Source organism: Simochromis diagramma, unplaced genomic scaffold, assembly GCF_900408965.1.
Source record: "Simochromis diagramma unplaced genomic scaffold, fSimDia1.1 OVJJ01000618.1, whole genome shotgun sequence".
Taxonomy (NCBI): domain Eukaryota; kingdom Metazoa; phylum Chordata; class Actinopteri; order Cichliformes; family Cichlidae; genus Simochromis; species Simochromis diagramma.
Window position 1 is genome coordinate 7,908,876 of NW_024387423.1, and position 18,409 is coordinate 7,927,284.

The 18,409-nt window shown below is 40.7% G+C and overlaps 2 protein-coding genes and 1 non-coding gene across 4 annotated transcripts; all 3 read left to right on the forward strand.

The window, feature by feature from the left end:
• The first annotated feature begins 488 nt into the window (after nucleotides 1-488).
• On the forward strand, nucleotides 489-4,324 carry psma2a (proteasome 20S subunit alpha 2a). The gene is made up of 8 exons (XM_040013367.1): nucleotides 489-611; nucleotides 1,116-1,192; nucleotides 1,343-1,475; nucleotides 1,585-1,707; nucleotides 1,980-2,061; nucleotides 2,200-2,273; nucleotides 3,395-3,452; nucleotides 3,534-4,324. Exons 1-8 carry the CDS (start codon nucleotides 571-573, stop codon nucleotides 3,648-3,650), a joined length of 705 nt encoding a protein of 234 aa, XP_039869301.1. The 5' UTR covers nucleotides 489-570; the 3' UTR covers nucleotides 3,651-4,324.
• Nucleotides 4,325-4,623: 299 nt separating this feature from the next.
• Nucleotides 4,624-17,791, forward strand: LOC120722358 (ATPase family AAA domain-containing protein 2-like). 2 transcript variants are annotated; one of them, XM_040013346.1, is made up of 30 exons: nucleotides 4,624-5,273; nucleotides 6,317-6,450; nucleotides 6,784-6,839; nucleotides 6,922-7,108; nucleotides 7,239-7,332; nucleotides 7,482-7,563; nucleotides 8,147-8,317; nucleotides 8,433-8,553; nucleotides 8,923-8,937; nucleotides 9,780-9,881; nucleotides 10,108-10,216; nucleotides 10,327-10,442; nucleotides 10,699-10,873; nucleotides 10,969-11,057; nucleotides 11,396-11,555; nucleotides 11,713-11,803; nucleotides 12,010-12,187; nucleotides 12,294-12,430; nucleotides 12,617-12,743; nucleotides 12,952-13,138; nucleotides 13,784-13,969; nucleotides 14,124-14,259; nucleotides 14,486-14,682; nucleotides 14,974-15,133; nucleotides 15,254-15,376; nucleotides 15,658-15,828; nucleotides 15,928-16,638; nucleotides 16,887-17,020; nucleotides 17,225-17,353; nucleotides 17,585-17,791. In XM_040013346.1, the coding sequence occupies exons 1-30, from the start codon at nucleotides 5,079-5,081 to the stop codon at nucleotides 17,615-17,617; spliced, it is 4,506 nt and encodes a 1,501-aa protein (XP_039869280.1). In that variant the 5' UTR covers nucleotides 4,624-5,078; the 3' UTR covers nucleotides 17,618-17,791. The 2 variants fall into 2 exon arrangements, with proteins under 2 accessions (XP_039869280.1, XP_039869281.1); XM_040013347.1 differs by lacking the exon at nucleotides 8,923-8,937.
• On the forward strand, nucleotides 13,261-13,397 carry LOC120722390. Its single transcript, XR_005693416.1, has one exon. It is a non-coding gene; the product is annotated as a small nucleolar RNA SNORA5 (small nucleolar RNA).
• Nucleotides 17,792-18,409: the final 618 nt, after the last annotated feature.

The following is an 18,409-nucleotide window of genomic DNA, read 5'->3' on the forward strand; positions in this document are numbered from 1 at the left end:
GGTGGGCATGTGTCAAAGACAAGGTTTAGGAAAATCAGTCAATTTATTATAAAAAACAAAACACAGAACCTTCTAAAAGTAGAAATCCAGAGTTTCAATAAACACACCATCCAATGCCGCATCAGGCAACTTGTAATAAGATTTTTACCAAATTAACAAATACTAAAACTAAGTATTTTCTATAAATAAAACCTTTAGTTTTATGTTAATTTAGTTACCCTAACGGACACAAAATGATCTCAGTTCATTTAATTTTTTTGTTCAGAAGTCTAGTTTTAGTTTTAGTTAACCATAATGGTATGTAATCACACAAATATCTACACTCAGTTCAAAATATGTAAATATGTATTTTATTTTATTTTAAAGAATAATATATACTTAAGAAAAATATTTTTTCAAAACAGTGGAAATGACTAAACTCCCAAGTTTAATGAAATGCAAAGTAAAAATGATATAAAACGGAGTCATAAAATAATATTGATCGAACACACAATCTTCACAGGTGGCGATGTTCACTCGTGATCGCACTTGGAGCGCTCCAGAGCAGCAGAGAAGAAGAAGAAGCTCAAGATGGCGGAACGTGGTTACAGTTTCTCTCTCACCACATTTAGGTAAACTTTGTCAAAATATGGATAAAATTGAGTAGCCGCATCGAAGCTTATGGCATGTAACAATTGCTTTGTGGCAGTAGCGTCATCACATGTATGCATTACTTTTTATTTCAAAACGTAGATGAGGTTTTGGAGCCGCTGGAGTTGATGCACTGTCATTGCCGGATAATGAATCGGCTAACATCGCTTATTAGCATGTTGGCTAACAGTTTTTCCAAACTGAACATTCGAAAAGATAAACTTTGTTCAAACCCATAACAAAAGCTCACCTGTTTTAATGCGGAACAGTACCCGAGCAGACTGAAATGGGCGGCTTGGTTTTGAATGCTAAATATTTAGAGATTATTTCGGCAAAGCGTCGAATTAGCTTAAATGAGTCAGTTGTTTTAGATTTTACTTTCAGTTTCGTCTCTGTTAGTTACAATACGCTAATTCGGATTTCCAATCGTTTATCTGACTTTAACACATAGTGAAGCAGCTTGTTGTGTTTTTTTTCTCTTGCAGCCCCTCCGGTAAGCTGGTACAGATCGAGTATGCTCTGGCAGCTGTAGCAGCCGGAGCCCCCTCGGTGGGCATCAAAGGTGAGTCCAGAACTCGACTGTACCTTTGAGAGTGAATCTGTCAACATGTTGACGACGCAACGCATACTCGAAGGCTCTGCACATTCAAGCAGAGTTGAAACTGGTTAGAGACGCATATTCTTCAATAACTGCGTGACTCTTGATTTCCAGCTTCCAATGGCGTTGTCTTGGCAACAGAGAAAAAACAGAAGTCCATACTGTATGATGAACAGAGCGTCCATAAAGTGGAGCCCATCACTAAACACATAGGAATGGTCTACAGCGGCATGGGGCCTGACTACCGGTGAGTGTTGCCAACGGCTTTGCAGACTATAGTGTGACATTTTGTTAGGCAACTGAAATGACAACTGAAAGCTAATTGCAGAAAAATAATGAGTGTGTCATGTTGGCAGGGTTTTAGTGCGGCGAGCCCGCAAGTTGGCACAACAGTACTTCCTGGTTTACCAGGAGCCCATTCCCACAGGCCAGCTTGTCCAGAGGGTGGCCTCTGTGATGCAGGAGTACACACAGTCTGGGTGGGTATATACTTAAAAAAACAAAACAAACATACACACACACACACACACACACACACACACACACACAAAAGTAGACACACTGCTGTTTACTAGTGACATGCTTTAGGGGTAGAATTTGTTTTGCATTGCTGTGACATTTTCTCAAAATTCAGTCCACTTTAAAAGACGTGTTAATGTGTTACTGATTTTGCTTGACAGTTTCGAGGTCTTTAGAGAGAAATTAATTAGTGATGTGTAATATTTCTCTTTTTTCACCCCTCCATCCCTAGTGGAGTGCGTCCATTCGGTGTGTCTCTGCTGATAGCTGGATGGGATGAAGACCAGCCCTACTTGTTCCAGTCGGACCCTTCTGTACGTTCTTCTAGTTCTCAGCACTGCTGCCTACAGCTCAGGATTAAATATTGCTTGTGCTTTTAAAAATGCTTTTGCAGGTCATCCTGCTAACCTAAAGTTTTTTTTGTTTTTTTTTATTATGTTTGTGATTGGCAGGGTGCATATTTCGCATGGAAAGCCACAGCCATGGGGAAGAACTATGTTAATGGAAAAACATTCCTTGAAAAAAGGTACACGTAAATGAGTAACTCATTATTTCCCTGTTTTCATTCATATTACTAAATTGTTGCATGTTTATGTAAAACTTATAAGGAATATATATTAAGTCTGATTCTGTCACAGTTTTTCTGTATGATTGTTTGCTTAAGGCCAACTTTAGTACTTATGCGCTGATGTACATTAGTGCTCAAAAGCACTGAGTGCTGATGCTCTGCAGGCTTCCAGATATTGGCTTGTTAGAAAAAAAATAAGCCTTTACAAAGGTGCGGTTTGGCTAAAACAGGTTGTTTTTGAGTTGAAAGATGGTTCTGAAAAGTGAATTCAGTGCCAAAGTGGCTTAAACCTGCAGAGGGCGACCTCTGTTAAATTATTTAGAAGTCTATGAGAGGATGGCCATACAACTCACTTGAATTATCTTGTTAAAAAAAATCTTAAGTAGTTTATGGCCTTAGTAACACAGTTTGAGCCTCATTTTTAATGAAAGAATGATACATATTCAGAGTATAGTAGATGGCAATGCATAAAGTCCAAACTCAAGAACATAAATAAGAAGTGCTGGAAGTCCACTAACCAGTGGATAGATCCATCATTTATATGAAATCTGAGGGGCTCCATAAGATAAGTTGATGTGAAAGGCAACTTACTTAAGGGATGCCGCACAATAAAATATATTGTTGGCAATTAGAATTATATGTCCCATTTATAAAGTCATGTTTAATTAAAATTCAGTGATTTTCTGTTCCATGGACTGAGCTTGATATTTTGTACTGGATGTATTTGGTGCTCTGTGGCCAAACTCCCACAGTAAGAGCTCTGTGTATTTACTGTAGCTGTCTCAATGATCATGTGTAAACTGTGTTTAGAGTGCTATATCTCATTTGTGGTTTATTATAAAGCAGTTTGAATGAGTGGTAACCAATAAGCTCTTCACACAGTTTGAATTTAGACTGTTGACCTACTTTAAATTGTCTATTTTGAAAATGAAGACTGGGTAAATGCATTTTAAAGGCTCTGTACTTGAATAGAGAACCATTAACACACAGCACCATTTAATGCAAAAAGGAGCTGCTGTGAAAGGGGGTCTATTGTTTCAATAGTTCAAGGGTTTGACCACTTTGTTTTTCTTCCTCAGGTATAACAATGACTTGGAATTAGAAGACGCCATCCACACAGCCATCCTGACATTAAAGGTATGCAGCTTGTAACCAGAAACAGCTTAGTGACTCCACCTTAGCTGTGGTTATTCAAACCATCTTGTCTTTGTGTTTCAGGAGAGTTTTGAGGGTCAGATGACAGAGGAGAACATTGAGGTGGGCATCTGCAACGAGGCTGGCTTCAAAAGACTCACCCCAGCAGAGGTGAAAGACTACCTGGCAGCCATTGCTTGAACACATCCCCCTCGGTCACATTCAAGACAAAAGCCAGCACAGTAGCCAATTGTCTCATGATGCTTTTTTTTTTTTTTTTTGTAAACCCATTATAAAGATAATATGGCCCCATTGTCTTATGATGAGACAGCTTCTGTTCTCCAAACACCGGAGGAAAAAAAAACTGCTGTAACTTCTTCATACTCATAGTTGTTATTATTATGCATTCTTATCTTGTATGACAGAATTAAATGGCCTGTTGACCATCACAACAGGCCGGCTGACCAGACCCATTAAAGTAATGAGGCAGCCTTTGTGCATTGACTAAAATCTGCCAGTGGCAAATAACAGATTTTTAACCAGTTGGTATTGTTGTTGAGCATACACCCTGGTGCTGTGAAATGTGACAGTTGGCTACTGTGCAAATGAAAAGGAATGTGGACTCTGATGAGTAAAATCTCAAGTCTTCCATCAAATCTGTTTTTGTTGCTCATTAATGTTTGAAAGGCACTTAAAATCAAGCATGGATTTATTCAAAAGTGGTATTGCTAGACATGGCTTGGGTTTTAAATGTAAGTGAGACTTCTTGATCCCAGGAGAAGCCTTAATTTGCATCCCTGATGGATTAATTCTTCCTCATCCACTCTGAAACCCACTAGGAAAGAGGATAAACAAAAGAAGCACATAGGGAGGATCTAATGGGAGATTCTGAGATTTTACTGTCAGGATCTGATTGCCTGTACAGCAGTTTTACATGATATACTTTTTTTTTTTTTTTTTTTTTTTTTTTTTAGCCTACAAACAGTTCCAAAGTTTGTATTTTTTTCTCTTCTGATATCTGTCACTTATTCAAATAAAAGCCGATGAGTTTGTGATGACTCCGTGTGTTTAATGTATGTGCTTTTGTTGTGAAATGGCAGCCTTATCGCAATGTTTTTATGTTCAAACTGCGAATGAGCCGTTTGAATATCTGCGGACTTAAATGAGCGCGTACTTCACAGCAGAGCGCGCTCTAACATGAGCCGGAACACCTTTTTTTCAAATTGTAGTGTGTCCCTCCGCTTCCTAATGTTTTTACGAATACTGCGACTGTTCCAAGAGTGGCTACAGCGACCATTCAAACCCGCCGTAATATCGACATGATGAAAATAAATCTACTTTAACAGTTAATTTCACTACCCGTGTAAAGTTCATCTTATTACTCCGCTTTGCATTTAGCTAGGAGGTCTATTTTTGCGAGCGGCAGGCCGTTGCCGCTTACCTCATAACCTCTGATGACGTTTATGGCGCCAGAAATCAAGGCTTTAGTAAGGAGCTCGTGTGAGTCAGCTGGTGGATATACCGTTTTATGTAATGTGTCGGCGGTTACGGAACCGCCAGTCATTTTAATGTAGATTGACGGTTTATTGCTCGTCGTTCATGTTATTATAAGGTTGTTTAAGAGCCAAGATGGTGGTACTACGCAGCAGCGGCAGTGTCGGAGCCGAGCCGGTAGCGACAACACCGACGAGGACGATTGAGTTGGATACGAGCTCCGAGTTTCTCTCACTGCTTCCCGCGTCGCAGAGAAAGTCCGCCCGGCTCAGCCGATCTTCCCGGGCCCCGTATGACAGTTTTAGCAGCCCTGAAAACAACACTGCGAATGTGAGAACACACACTGAAACAGCTGGTCAGATAAGTAGTAACCGTTTGTTGGTTGGATAAGTCTGCTATGAATGCAACTTTGCTGTGCTAGTTTAGCTACCATGCTAAGTTGGCTAAAAACTATCCTCTCCGCTGCATTACTAAGTTACTGACGCTTTGTTACCTATCATGATGTATCGAAAGAGTTAAAAGCATAGTCACATTATTTTTTATTCATGCGTGACAATCATTTATTATCGCAGTCTAAATGACTTCTTAACTAAATCATCTTATTGATTTGCCGTTAAGCATCATAATCATATAACAACATCGTATGATATCACATAATTAAACTCACTGTTAGTTACGTGTGCGTGTTTGTATTGTTAGTAGAAAGATTATAAGGCTTCTGTCCATTCAGTAATTCTTCATTAACCTTTATCTTAGACCCGTCTGTTACTTTATAACAAAAGTACTTTTTAAATCTGCTTGATGGAAAATAAATAGTTGCAGGAACCGAGGTCAGCCGCAGCACTAGAGGAGCAAATAGTGGTTTAGTTACTAGAGCAAACCAAGATACTATCGTGTTTAATGCACAGGAAAGCAAGTTTATAGCTGTTCAGTCATATGACCATCACTTCCACCCAGCAGTCCTCTTTGCATTCATGTCAGAGCTTCGGTTTGCTATATTTGCTTTGAATTAATTAATTACCTATAGCTCATAACATAGTTGGAGTTAGACATGTTAGTGTTTGTGTGTGTGTGAGCACGTTTTAAAGAGTGATCTCAAATATAAGATACTGTGAAGGAATTTAAGTGACCTAGATAAATTATGTAAATTAATGATATATAAATCAGTCCTTTCAGTACACAGGTGATAACTGATTAGTAGATGTGCACTCTCTGCACATCAGTTTTTCACTCTAATGTTAATCATTAACTGCACTTAATCTGAGCATGAGATTGACTTCCTAACTCATTGGACAGGCAGCTTTTAACTCCCGACTACATATTCTGTAAACTATAACAGCACTGTGTGTCACTCACATGCTGATATGAAACAGGGGGAGGACAGTGGTCTCCACCACTCTCTGAGGACCAGAGGGCAAAAGGTTAAATTTGAGGTCTCATTTGCGGACTCGCGACCCAAGAACAGCTCCCCTGCTGATGAGGACAAAGTTGGAGGCTGCTGTACCAGGTAATGCAACACCACTCACATTGTTAACTGATTATTTTTTTAGTCGTGTTGTTTAACAAGCTCTCTGGTGCCTCTACTTGCAGATTTGAAGGTTGTGTGTTAAATGTGTAATACCTGCCATTCACTAAAATGACTGATGGGTATAAAAATGAGATTTTTATATTTTCGTAAGCTAGCTGAATCAATGCCCAATTTAAACTGTAATATTTTTGCCATCCAAGTTCACCAGCTGTATGCAAAATCTAGTTCTCAGTGGATTTCCATCAGTGCTTAATGTATATGAAATGCAGCAATATAACACAAGAAAATTATTATTTTGTCATCATTTGTCAGGAAATCTTCCAGGCTGCAGAGAGATGGAAAGGCATCGAATGGCAAGCAGCAAGCAGGTACCATGTGTAGAGTAACTTATATATTTTTATATTAGTCTCTATACATCTAACTTGAGAGAGCTTATGTTTTGCATCCCAGATGTTCCGGATGAAGTGGAAGGCTCATCCACTCCCAAGAGGAGCCGCTTTAACCTACGAAGCCCAGAAGTGGAGGAAGAAGAGGAGGAAGACGAGGATCATCGCTCAGTGCGTCGCAGCTCTCGAATCACCAGATACAAACTGGGTTCCCGCAACCAGTCTGTGCTGTATGACCGCCTAATTACTAAGTGAGTTCAGCAGCATTCACTCAGCAAAACTGTCATCTCTAGTAGTATTTAACAAACACGGTTCCATACACTGCGGGCTGATGAGGGATTAGATAAGACATGAATGTCCCATTCTTCCTTTGTCCCTCAGCACTGCTGAAGCTGTTCTCCAGAAGATGGACGACATGCAGAAGATGAGACGCAGGCTGGGGAACCGAGACCGGGATAGAGACGCTAAGGAAGAGGTGATAATCCACACAGGAAACTTCACAGTTCTGCATGGTGCTCTGTAATGTAGTGTTTTTATGGAGAGTGGGTAGCTAGTAGCTGACGGTGTGAAGCCATCTTTGAGCTGTCGAACTGATGAGTGTTTGTTTCTGTTTCCTCTGAGCAGCTGAGTGTGTACACAAGTGGCAGAATGAGAAGGTCTCTGAGGAACAATGTGAAGACTAAAGAAACTGAGAAAGAGAACCAAGGTGAGATGGTTAAAGTCTAGTAATGTTAGGAACACAGTTTAGGAATACTGTGTGCAGTGGGAATGTGCACAACTTGCTACTGTCACTGTTTAGTACCAGAGGTACCAGTCGTTTAATCTAATTGTAAACATTTGAATTGATACCCAATGCAGGGTTTGTGTCCTGAATATTATGCAGCCATTTGCCACCAGATGGAGCTGCAGTCACTGTATTAAAAAAAATGCCATCACTCTGTTAATCAAGACCTGAAATTTTTGTTAGGGCTATTATTGTTGGCTATTTTGTGGATACAAACTGCTGTCTCGTTTTTTTGTTTAGGCAGCTTTGAGATTTTCCATTAAAGGCTCCTCAAATAAAACTTGATATCTAAGGGCTTGTTAGTTTTAGGCTAGTCGGTTAGTTAATTTTTTTTTCACGTTTATTAGTCACCAGGAACGTTTCTAGTTGAAGGCATGCTGGTCCGAGTTTATCTTCTTCAGGGGAGGATTAATCTCAACATCAACCTCAACATATAGTGAGGTTTGGACAGCAGCAGTGTCATGTGGTGTTTCATTTTTGTTTTACATTTTCATTGAATTCACAGGAGGGGATGAGGATGATAATGATGATGATGAAGAGGAGGAGGAAGATGGAGAAGATGACGAGGAGGAAGAAGAAGATGATGAGGATGCTGAAGATGAGGAAGAAGAAAACCAAAGACGCTATGATTTAAGACAGCGAAAGACCGTGGTCCGCTATCAGGCCCCACTAGATGGTATGCTGTCCATTCAGAGCTGTGGATCATCATCATGATTAACTAGAATAATTGCTTGAATTGTTTTTGTCTTGTCATTTTGCACTGTTGAAGGATGCTTTCTTTTCTTTTGTAGAACCGAGAGAGACCAGGAAGCGCAGCATGTACTTCAAGGACCACCCCTCATCTACCAGGCGCAGGTTCAGATTCAGCTCCACAGCCCCGAGGAGCCCCTACAACAGGAGGAGAACCAGCAGGTTAGTGTCACAGCTCGGCTACCGAACATTACCCTGTACATACAGCATATGCAGGAGTAACACCTCATGTTGTTATGTTTTGTTTTTCTTAAATTTGTACATGTGACAGATGTTTATTACTAAATCAGACAGGATTATTTTAGCGCATTGTCCACTTTTCTCAGGTTATCTATGAACTTTTTTAAACAGTCACATACCTGTTTAGATCCTCATCTCAGACATACTCAAAAATGTTTGGCAAAAGCTTGATTTCAAACAGATTCTTTGACAGCTATTGCCATAACACTGTTTCTACTAGTTGCTAGCATAATCACTGCATGTCAAATCCATCCTCTTTTCTTCCTCTTTTTTTCCCCGTCCTACCATCAGGAGTAGTTCTGAGAGGTAAGACCCTCACTGCTCATCTTTGTCAGTGTTTACAGTGTTTGTAGTTTGTCTTTAATAGAGTCTCTCCTTGTTAGCTCTGCGGTTGTTGGTAATTGCTGTTGGTGCATTTGAGTTTCACTCTGCTGTTAATAGTAAATACTGTGGCGAGTAAAGAGATGATGAACCAATCTTCATTCAAACGTTATGCACTTTAGAGCATTTCTTTTAGGCTGCTGTAAAAAATCCGAGCTCATCAGTGAATAATCATAAGTTAAATATCAGTCTTGACCATGTGGAAAAATGTAGATAATGAAAAAACTTAACTTGATTATTCATTAATTAGTTTTATGTTCCCCTGTTGCTCGTTACAGAGCAAATGCCCTAGCTTTCTATTTTAGTTTATTTTTGTATTACTTTGTATTACATTTGACAGCTATTTTTGGGTGCACTTGTTTTCATTTCTGCAAATCTAATCTGAAACTTCTGTCACTTTAAAAATGTTTGAATGTTGTGCAATTGGTTTGGCCTCACAAGCCTTTTAAGTTTTCCGCAAGTGAAGCTCTCCCTGTGTGTTGCTCAGGTGTCGTCAGGTGATGGTGTCATCTAAAGTGGTTGGATGAGTCACTCCTGTTTTTGCTACACTTGTACAAATCAGATATTTTGCTTTGTTTTTTCCTCAATATGATTTCTACTAATGAATGATGACCAATGGTGGTGTATTGTTTTTTGTTTGTCACAGTTTATGTGTGTCTACAGATGGCTTCTAATCCTAATCTCATTGTTGGTGAGAGTAACCTGCCTCCATGCTGATACATCTTGTTTGTTTACAATAAGCTGCGTTCACATCTTTTGGTGCACAGGAGGAGACATGCCATCCACAGCAGCGACTCCACGTCCTCCTCCTCAGACGACGAGCAATTTCAGAGACGGAGGAGTAAGAACAGGAGCCGGTCAGTCAATAGGTGAGAGCAGCAGGTGTATCAAGGTGTTGTTTTGTTGTTTTGTTTTGTTTTTTGGTTTTTTTGCAATGTGAAATAAGACACATAAAAGGTTGTACAAATGATTTTAAAGAAAAACTTGTGGTTAGCCTTGTGACTCATTAGTGAGAATGCCAGAACTCCTGATTGTCGTGTTTTATAATAATAAAATGCTGGTGCTATTTACAGTTTTTGTTTGTGTGTCCTGTAGATGTCTACCTATGAACCTTGTGAAAGAAGACCTGCTGGGGATCCACAAAGACAGGATGAAGATCGGAGCTAGCCTCGCTGATGTGGACCCCATGCAGATTGACAGGACGGTGAGCTGCGTCAGAGAATGGCCCGATTAACAGATGCAATGAAAAAACATGTTACACGAAAGCACATTAAACATGTAATCCTAATGTAACTCTGTTGTGAATGCGATCAGGTGCGGTTTGACAGCATCGGAGGTTTGAGCAGACACATTTCAGCTCTAAAGGAGATGGTGGTGTTCCCGCTGCTTTACCCAGAGGTGTTTGAGAGGTTCAAGATACAGCCACCCAGGTAAGCAGTGTGTTTGTGAACAGGAGAAAGTTGTGTGTCAAAAAGTCACGGTTGCACATTATTTTTAATGTAGTTTGAAGATTTCTTTCAATTTATTTTCCCAAATAATGAGGCTACATAAAGTACACTACACTATGTATGCAAGATATACAGTATATTACACAAACATGTTTGCACGATAGATGTCTTATATCGGGATATGAGATTTTGGTCATATCGCACAGCCCTATCGCTATGGTTTTCTCTTGTCTTTCAGGGGCTGTCTCTTCTATGGTCCTCCGGGCACCGGTAAAACACTTGTAGCCAGAGCTTTAGCCAATGAGTGCAGTCAGGGTGACAAAAAGGTTTCGTTCTTCATGAGGAAAGGAGCTGACTGCCTCAGCAAGTGGGTTGGAGAATCTGAGAGACAGTTACGTCTCCTGTTTGACCAGGTAAACTGAACTCATCTGCCTTTATGTTGAAAATTAAAAATTTAATACCTGTACATGTATCAGGTGTTAATGGGTTCTTACTGGGTTCTTTCCAGGCATATCAGATGCGTCCCTCCATCATTTTCTTTGATGAGATTGATGGTTTGGCTCCAGTCAGGTCCAGCCGTCAGGACCAGATTCACAGGTCAGGCTTGTTTGCAGTCTTGACTTTATCTCAAATTTAACAACTCTGTAAAATAAACATTTGCTTGTATATTTTATTAGGAATAAAGTATAATTTACATTAGGAAATTGTTACAGAAGCTTCTTTCAGTTCCTAAATGTAGAGCCCTAAAACGCACCAGAAAAATGAAGCAGAACAGTCTTTATTTTGTTTGTTTGTTTTTTCCAGTTTACACTGTCTCAGTTAGGTACCTTGATAGAGTGAGCCTTAATATTTAGGGCTTGTTGTGTCACTGTGTGTCCTTTTTGTTACAGAGAAGACTGCTAATGAAAACTAAATCTAACCCTTTGTGTCTGTAGCTCCATTGTGTCGACCCTCCTGGCTCTGATGGATGGATTGGACAGTAGAGGAGAAGTGGTTGTGATTGGAGCTACGAACAGGCTGGACTCCATCGACCCAGCTCTGAGAAGACCCGGACGCTTTGACAGAGAGTTCCTGTTTGGCCTTCCCGACAGAGAGGTGAGGAATGTAGTTTCAGCAATACGATATAGTAAATATTGGTAGTATTTTGTAAATATTAGTAGTTTTCAATACTGCTGCACATTAGCATGAGTAGAAAAAAAGCAGCATTGCTCGTTCTGAACATGAATTGTTGGCATCTTATGTTGTATGGCAGGCAAGAAAGGAGATTCTAAAGATCCATACCAGACAGTGGACTCCTCCACTCTCTGAGGCTTTTCTGGAGGAACTGGCAGATAAATGTGTTGGTAAGTTGAGCACATGTCACGTAGAGATACATGCTTCATTAAGTTATAGTTGTCCATACTGTATAAGTAAGTTGAAATGTGATAGGAAGAAGGAAGGAATAAACCTGAGACACTAACAATCCTGAATTCATGTAGGAAGCGATCACATGAAGTTTTCTGGCCATACAGGTTAAAGTTTGCTTATTAATAAACTTTCTGTTGTTAAGGTTACTGTGGAGCGGACATCAAGGCGGTCGTTTCAGAGGCAGCCCTGTGCGCACTGCGGCGCCGCTACCCACAGATCTACTCCTCATCACAGAAACTTGTACTTGACGTTAACTCCATTTCCATCACTAACAAAGATTTTATGTCTGCCATGTCCAAGATGGTACCTGCTGCCCAGAGGTAAAGTTTTGATGCTGTCTTCACAGTCCTTATGCAGCCTGGTTGCTGCATACATACTGTTAAGTACTTTTGATAATGATTGTGATAATTTATTTATTTATTTTAGAGCGGTAGTGTCACCAGCTAAGGCTCTGGTACCTGCCATTCGTCCACTGCTGAATGCAGCCCTGCAGAGCATCCTCCTCACAGTCAGCAGAGTGTTTCCGCATGCTGAGATGGGCTTAAAGAGAAAGAGGGAACAAGGTGCGGTCATGCTTTACCTTGTTATTCTTGCTCTGTTGCTACACGCATGTTATGTTCATCATAGGAATTCTTTCAAGAAATCAAAGACTGAGAGAAACAATAAAAAGATGTGACACACAAAGAGCTTTTTTCATTTTCTTTAATTCAGGGTGTAATTATTTACCTGTTGTGTTTGTGTGATCCAAGATGTGGCCTTTGCTGTATCTGATGATGATCTGATGTTCAGTGAGGAAGAGGACTCTGAGGTCTGCCCCATTGGACAGACCTCCCAACACAAAACACCTGCTGCTAACGGCCTCCTGAACCTCCACAGGTAGGACACATAGTCTCAAATATAAGGTGGTATTTTTGACAAGTACTGTTTGAAATCAATTTTAAATCAAATGGCCATCTACTTCTACCACTTTGTGTCTCTACATTGCCTCTCTGTTAGCTATCTCGAATGCCTGAGACCCAGATGTTACTGAAGTGAAACATTCCTATTACTTCACCATCTCAGTATCTCTGTCTGTCCTGTGTAGGAGCGTGTTGAGCCAGCCCACATCCTACCGTCCCCGGTTGCTGCTGGAGGGCAGACCAGGTTCAGGCCAGAGCTCTCACCTAGCTCCTGCTGTGCTCCACGCTCTGGAGAAGTTCACGGTGTACACACTGGACATGGCTGTGCTGTTTGGAGCCAGCGCAACTGCACCAGAAGAGACATGTGCTCAGGTACATGAGCTATAAAGCCAAATTAAATATGTGATATTATGGTTACATTTGGATCATTTACATTTAAAGAAAATGTAGAGGTACATGTTGACTTGAGGTGGTCTGGAGGCAATCTTTGCCACTGCAGCCTTGTCAAATTCAGTGTGTTCTTTTAAGTGGACCTCACTGGCCAAAATGGCTGCCACAGAAAAACTGTAGTTCATGGGCTCCACTTCCTTATACCATGAGCAGTGGGGATAATTATGTACTACAGACAAGTGCGTGTATGAAAGAAGATGCTGTTATTTTACAGTGATGCATGGCAGCAGGCTTCTCACACACAATCATAAGCCACCCTGCTTTGCTGCACTTTTAAGCAGGAGGTATGGTTGATGGTGCAGCATCATTGAAGCAGGGACTGGGGTACTGGTCCATTCAGGGTCATGAGAGCAGAAAAGAGAAGACGACAGAAGAAACTAATGCTCCAGTCCTGGGCGAGGCTTAAGCGGAGCGTTTAGCATAAGGAAAACACACAGAATAGATTAGTCACAATGAAGGAGGGGCAGGGAACTGACGGCTGTTACACGTCCATACCCACGTCTGTAGATTTCAGTCCAGATTTTGCAATTGCATTAGAATTTACTGCTCTTGTCACATGTTCTGCAGATTTTTGTTGAAGCCAAGAGAACCTCCCCCAGTATCCTGTACATCCCTCACATTGGCCAGTGGTGGGAAACAGTTGGCCCTGCTTTAAGAGCTACTTTCCTGAGTCTCTTGAGCTCCATCCCGGCCTTCTCTCCTATCCTTCTGCTCGCTACCTGCAGCCTCCGTTATGACCAACTCAGCACTGAGGTATGGAAAGATGAGTAATGCTCTGTTTCATGGGTTGCAAATGTGCCAGAGGATAAACAGTTATTATCTGCTTTGTCAAATGTTCTTACAAGGTGCTAAAATTTAGAGCTGCATTCATCTGTGGTATTCTCACCTTTCACCTTCTTCATCTCAGGTACAGGAGCTGTTTCGGCTTGAGTACGGAGAGGTTTTCCAAGTTCAGGTCCCCACCAGTAGGGAAAGAAGAGACTTCTTTGAGGATCTAATCCTCAACCAGGCTGCTAAGGCCCCTGTCTCAAAAAAGAAAGCTGGTAAGCCTAGACATTCATACTAACATATCTCCCAGCTCATGACTAAAATTGGCTCAAAGCAGCAGTCTTGTAGTTTAAGTGTGCAACATCTGTTCATATGGTCGCACAGTGCGGTAATGTTCATCTTATCCTAGATGGAAGCTAAAAGCAGATGCTTCCAAGATATACATTTTGTCTCTTGCAAAACATAATTGAATTAAATCTGTCAACTCTTCACTTGTCTCAGTGCTTCATGCATTGGAAGTGCTGCCAGTCGCCCCTCCACCAGCTCCACGTCAGCTAACACAAGAGGAGACTCAGAGATTGGAGGAGCAGGAGGAAGACACCCTCAGAGAGCTTCGCCTCTTTTTACGTGATGTCACCAACCGTCTGTCCCAAGATAAGCGCTTCAAGGCTTTTACAAAGCCAGTGGATTTAGAGGAGGTAGTAGTGCTATTATTATTACCTTGTACTCCAACAATGCCTTAGACAGCACTGGATTACTACAGTAGAGAATATTTCAGGAGGGGAGCAATGACTGAAGGTTAAAGATTTGCCTAGCTAAAGTATGTATTTAGATACTGCCACTGGGGGGCAGCAAACCTATCCCCACAAATGACAAGTTTAATGTGCAATTTACTGCAGTGCTCATATCAACCGATTTTGTCCTCTGAGATCCTCTGAAATGTTTGGTTTCATCTCTTTCCTTCACTCAGCATCTGTCCTGTGTTTCAGGTTCCAGATTATGCTGAAGTGATCAAGAAGCCTATGGACCTGTCAACAGTCCTCTCCAGGATAGACCTCCATCAGTACGGAACAGTCAAAGAGTTCCTTCAGGACGTGGATCTCATCTGGCAGAATGCCCTCGAATACAACCCAGACAGGGATCCCTCAGGTACACACAGTGGACAACAGACACACACATGCACATACACCGTGGATAAGAGAAGAATCAGTGAAATACAAAGTGCTCACACATAGGCTGATTGGAGTGTAAATGTTTGTTTTTTCTCAGATCGTCAGATACGGCACAGAGCATGTGCACTGAAAGACACAGTCCATGCTATCATCAAAGATGAACTGGATGAAGATTTTGAGAAGCTTTGTGAGGAGACCAAGGAATCACGCAGAGCAAGAGGTCAGTTTGTGTCTCTATGTGTGTGTGCATGATTATTGACATTTGTCCTGGTCCAATGGAATTAAAAAGACTGTTTGGTTTAGCTCAGTTATAAATTAAACAATCTGGGGTCAATCAATAATGGCTATAAAAAATATAAAAAAAAACCTTGAGTAATCTGAAATGTTTTAGTTTTAATGTGATATAACAAACTCTGTTTGTCTCAGGTTTCCTTAAGGAGCAGTTCATTTGCAGTTTTAAACAAGTAAAAGTGTACATATTTCTATTTTTGACTACCTCAGGTTGTTCCACTGCACGATTTACTCCCTCCTTCTACCACGTCCTTCCCAAACAGTCCAAATCTCCTGCTGAGGCTAAGATCACCGACAGCAGCTCACAGCAGCTGGATGGATCCACAGTTCCAGCTACTAATAATCCATGTTCCTCTGTTTTTATAACGCCCAAAAATACAGGTAAAGATCATACACTTAAATTAGTAGCAAATAATCATACACATAAACCAGTTGCAAATAATCCCTCAGTTTATGGATTACAACATTTTTTTCCCCCAGCCCAGAAGAAGAAACGTCGGAAGAGCCGATGGTCCACTGGCTACTATGCAAAGAAGAAGTCCATTTCTCCTCACGTGTCCAAAAATGATGATCAGCTTGGGTCTGATGAGGAGGAAGAGGATGGAGATGATGAGGATGAAGTTGAGAAAGCAGGAGAAGAACGTGATGAGGGCGATGGAGCAGAGGAGGATCATACAATAGCTGATTCAGAGTCAGAACCTGCAGAAACTCACATAGATGGTTTTGGACTTTCTGAGAAAATACAAAGCAGTGAGGAGGGGAGAGTGGAGAAGAAAGCAGATCCTGAAGATGAGGTCAACTCATGTGAAAAAGCAAAACTGGAAAATCACGGCGAGACGCAGAATGAACAAGAGAAGGTGGACGATGCTGTTGCACATCACTTAGAGGAAAACAAGCTGTTAGGACAGGAAGTAGAAGAGAACCACAAACCTCTTTCAGTGAACACTAACAAGCACAGCTACATTGAGGCTGAAGCAGATAACCAGCATCCCCGCACAGTAGATGCTCAAACTCTAAACTTGTCAAAAACTCAGACTGAGCCGAGTCGCTGTGTAGGCCAGGAAGAAAACATCAAGGTAGTTACAGAAGAGGAGGCAGAGCAGAACATCACTGCTGAACCAATGGAGGTGGAAGAATCCTCAACCACAGATGCCTGCACAGCTGCCAGAGGAGAGGAGGACACAGGCACAGGTTGGATGTCAACACACTAAGACTGGTTTCTCACATTTAATGTGACACCAGATGTTTAGTTGAAAATGTTGCTGAAAGGGCAAAAAAGCACACGTCATGTCCAGCAGGGAAAGCAGATTACTAGTATAGTGCTTCTAGACCACAGTCCTTGGGCCTCAGAGTGAAAATACCAGCAGGCTATCATCTGTTACAATCGTGTAAACATTTTGTGTGTTTTCCTGTGTGTGCATGTCTGTTTGGTGTCTCAGAGCGGAACGTGAGGCGAATGACTCGGGCTCTGAAAAATGCTGTGCTGCAGCAGCAGATGATCAATGTGGACAAAGCTCTGCAGATCTTGGATGAGGAAACCCCTCCTGTAGTTGTGGACAAAGACAAATTAAAGGTGTGGGATACCATCTGTGTAGTGTGTGCTGACAACGAGAAAAAAAAAAGAACTAAACTGCTCAACTGCAGATTTCTCTCTCTCTCTCTCTCTCTCTCTCTCTCTCTAATAAATATAAATATATATGTGTATATATATATATATATATATATATATATTGTAAATGTGTAATTCAATTCCTTTTTTTGTCCTGTGTGTTTTCAGGTGCTGTTGGAGCAGGTGGTAACTAAAACAGAAGGCTATGAGGTGTATAAGCTGGAGAAACTGTATGCTCTGCTCTGCCAGAGCATCTATAGACACAGACGAGACTACAACAAAACTGCACTAATACAGGTGATTACTGGAGGAGTGTTGGTAAACTGGTAAACTTTGCTCCTGGAGATATTCTGAGTTGGTGTAACTGATAACTTTAACGATGGGTCTCTGTATGATTATGAGTATTTTATCACAATTGAACTTTGTTGATCAGTTTTGTTTTGTACTTTATTTTCAAAGATGTCTACTTTTGCTTTAGTATTTTAATGTTCCTAATCTGTAGTTCTTCCCTTGTGTTTGTTTTATTAGGAGATGGAGCAAGAAATTGAAGACTTCTGTTGACATGTCCACATGAACAGCAATGTCATTTTTAATAGTTATTCCCGTCCTTCCATATGTGTAAATAGAAACAAATTGGTTCTATTTTCATAGAAATCCACAGGCACCTATATTTGCATTAGCTAATACTTTGTACTACTTCTCATGTTTATATTTAATTAAATGGGTTTCCTCTAACTGTTGTTGTGTGCCTTCTTTTTTTTTTTTTATCCCCAAGCTGATCATTTAAAAATGACTAGGTCCACAGAAATCTGCTATATTTGTGCACTTCAGGGTATCAGCAGACTCTGTATTAGAAAGCATCATAATACTATCACTTCCTGTATTTCACTACTACAAGTTGTGGTTGACTGTTCGAAAGCCAATCAGGTTTAGAAAGTTTTACAAGTTGTTATCAGCGACTGCAGCGGGACTACTCAAACAAACTTATCTGATCTTATATATAGATAATACTTTTAACGACCATTGTTAAGAATAGGTTGACCGGAGAGATTAAATAATTGCATTATGGGAAATTGAGGATCCAGGATTTTTAAAAATGTGACCCCATTTTAGGCATTCATCCCTTCACAGATGCTCATAACTTGTCTCCTAACAACCATGTGACTTTATTATGGCACATTAATTCAATGAAGTGCATTTAAAATGATCCACACACTGATTTTGGTTGCGTAATGCCAGTGATAACTAACGGATAACAAAAAGCGAAGTAAATACAACCTGAAGTGTTTAACCAGTTATACCGCGCTTCATGTATGACTGTTGCATTATACTCTGACGCATTCTTGTTATTGT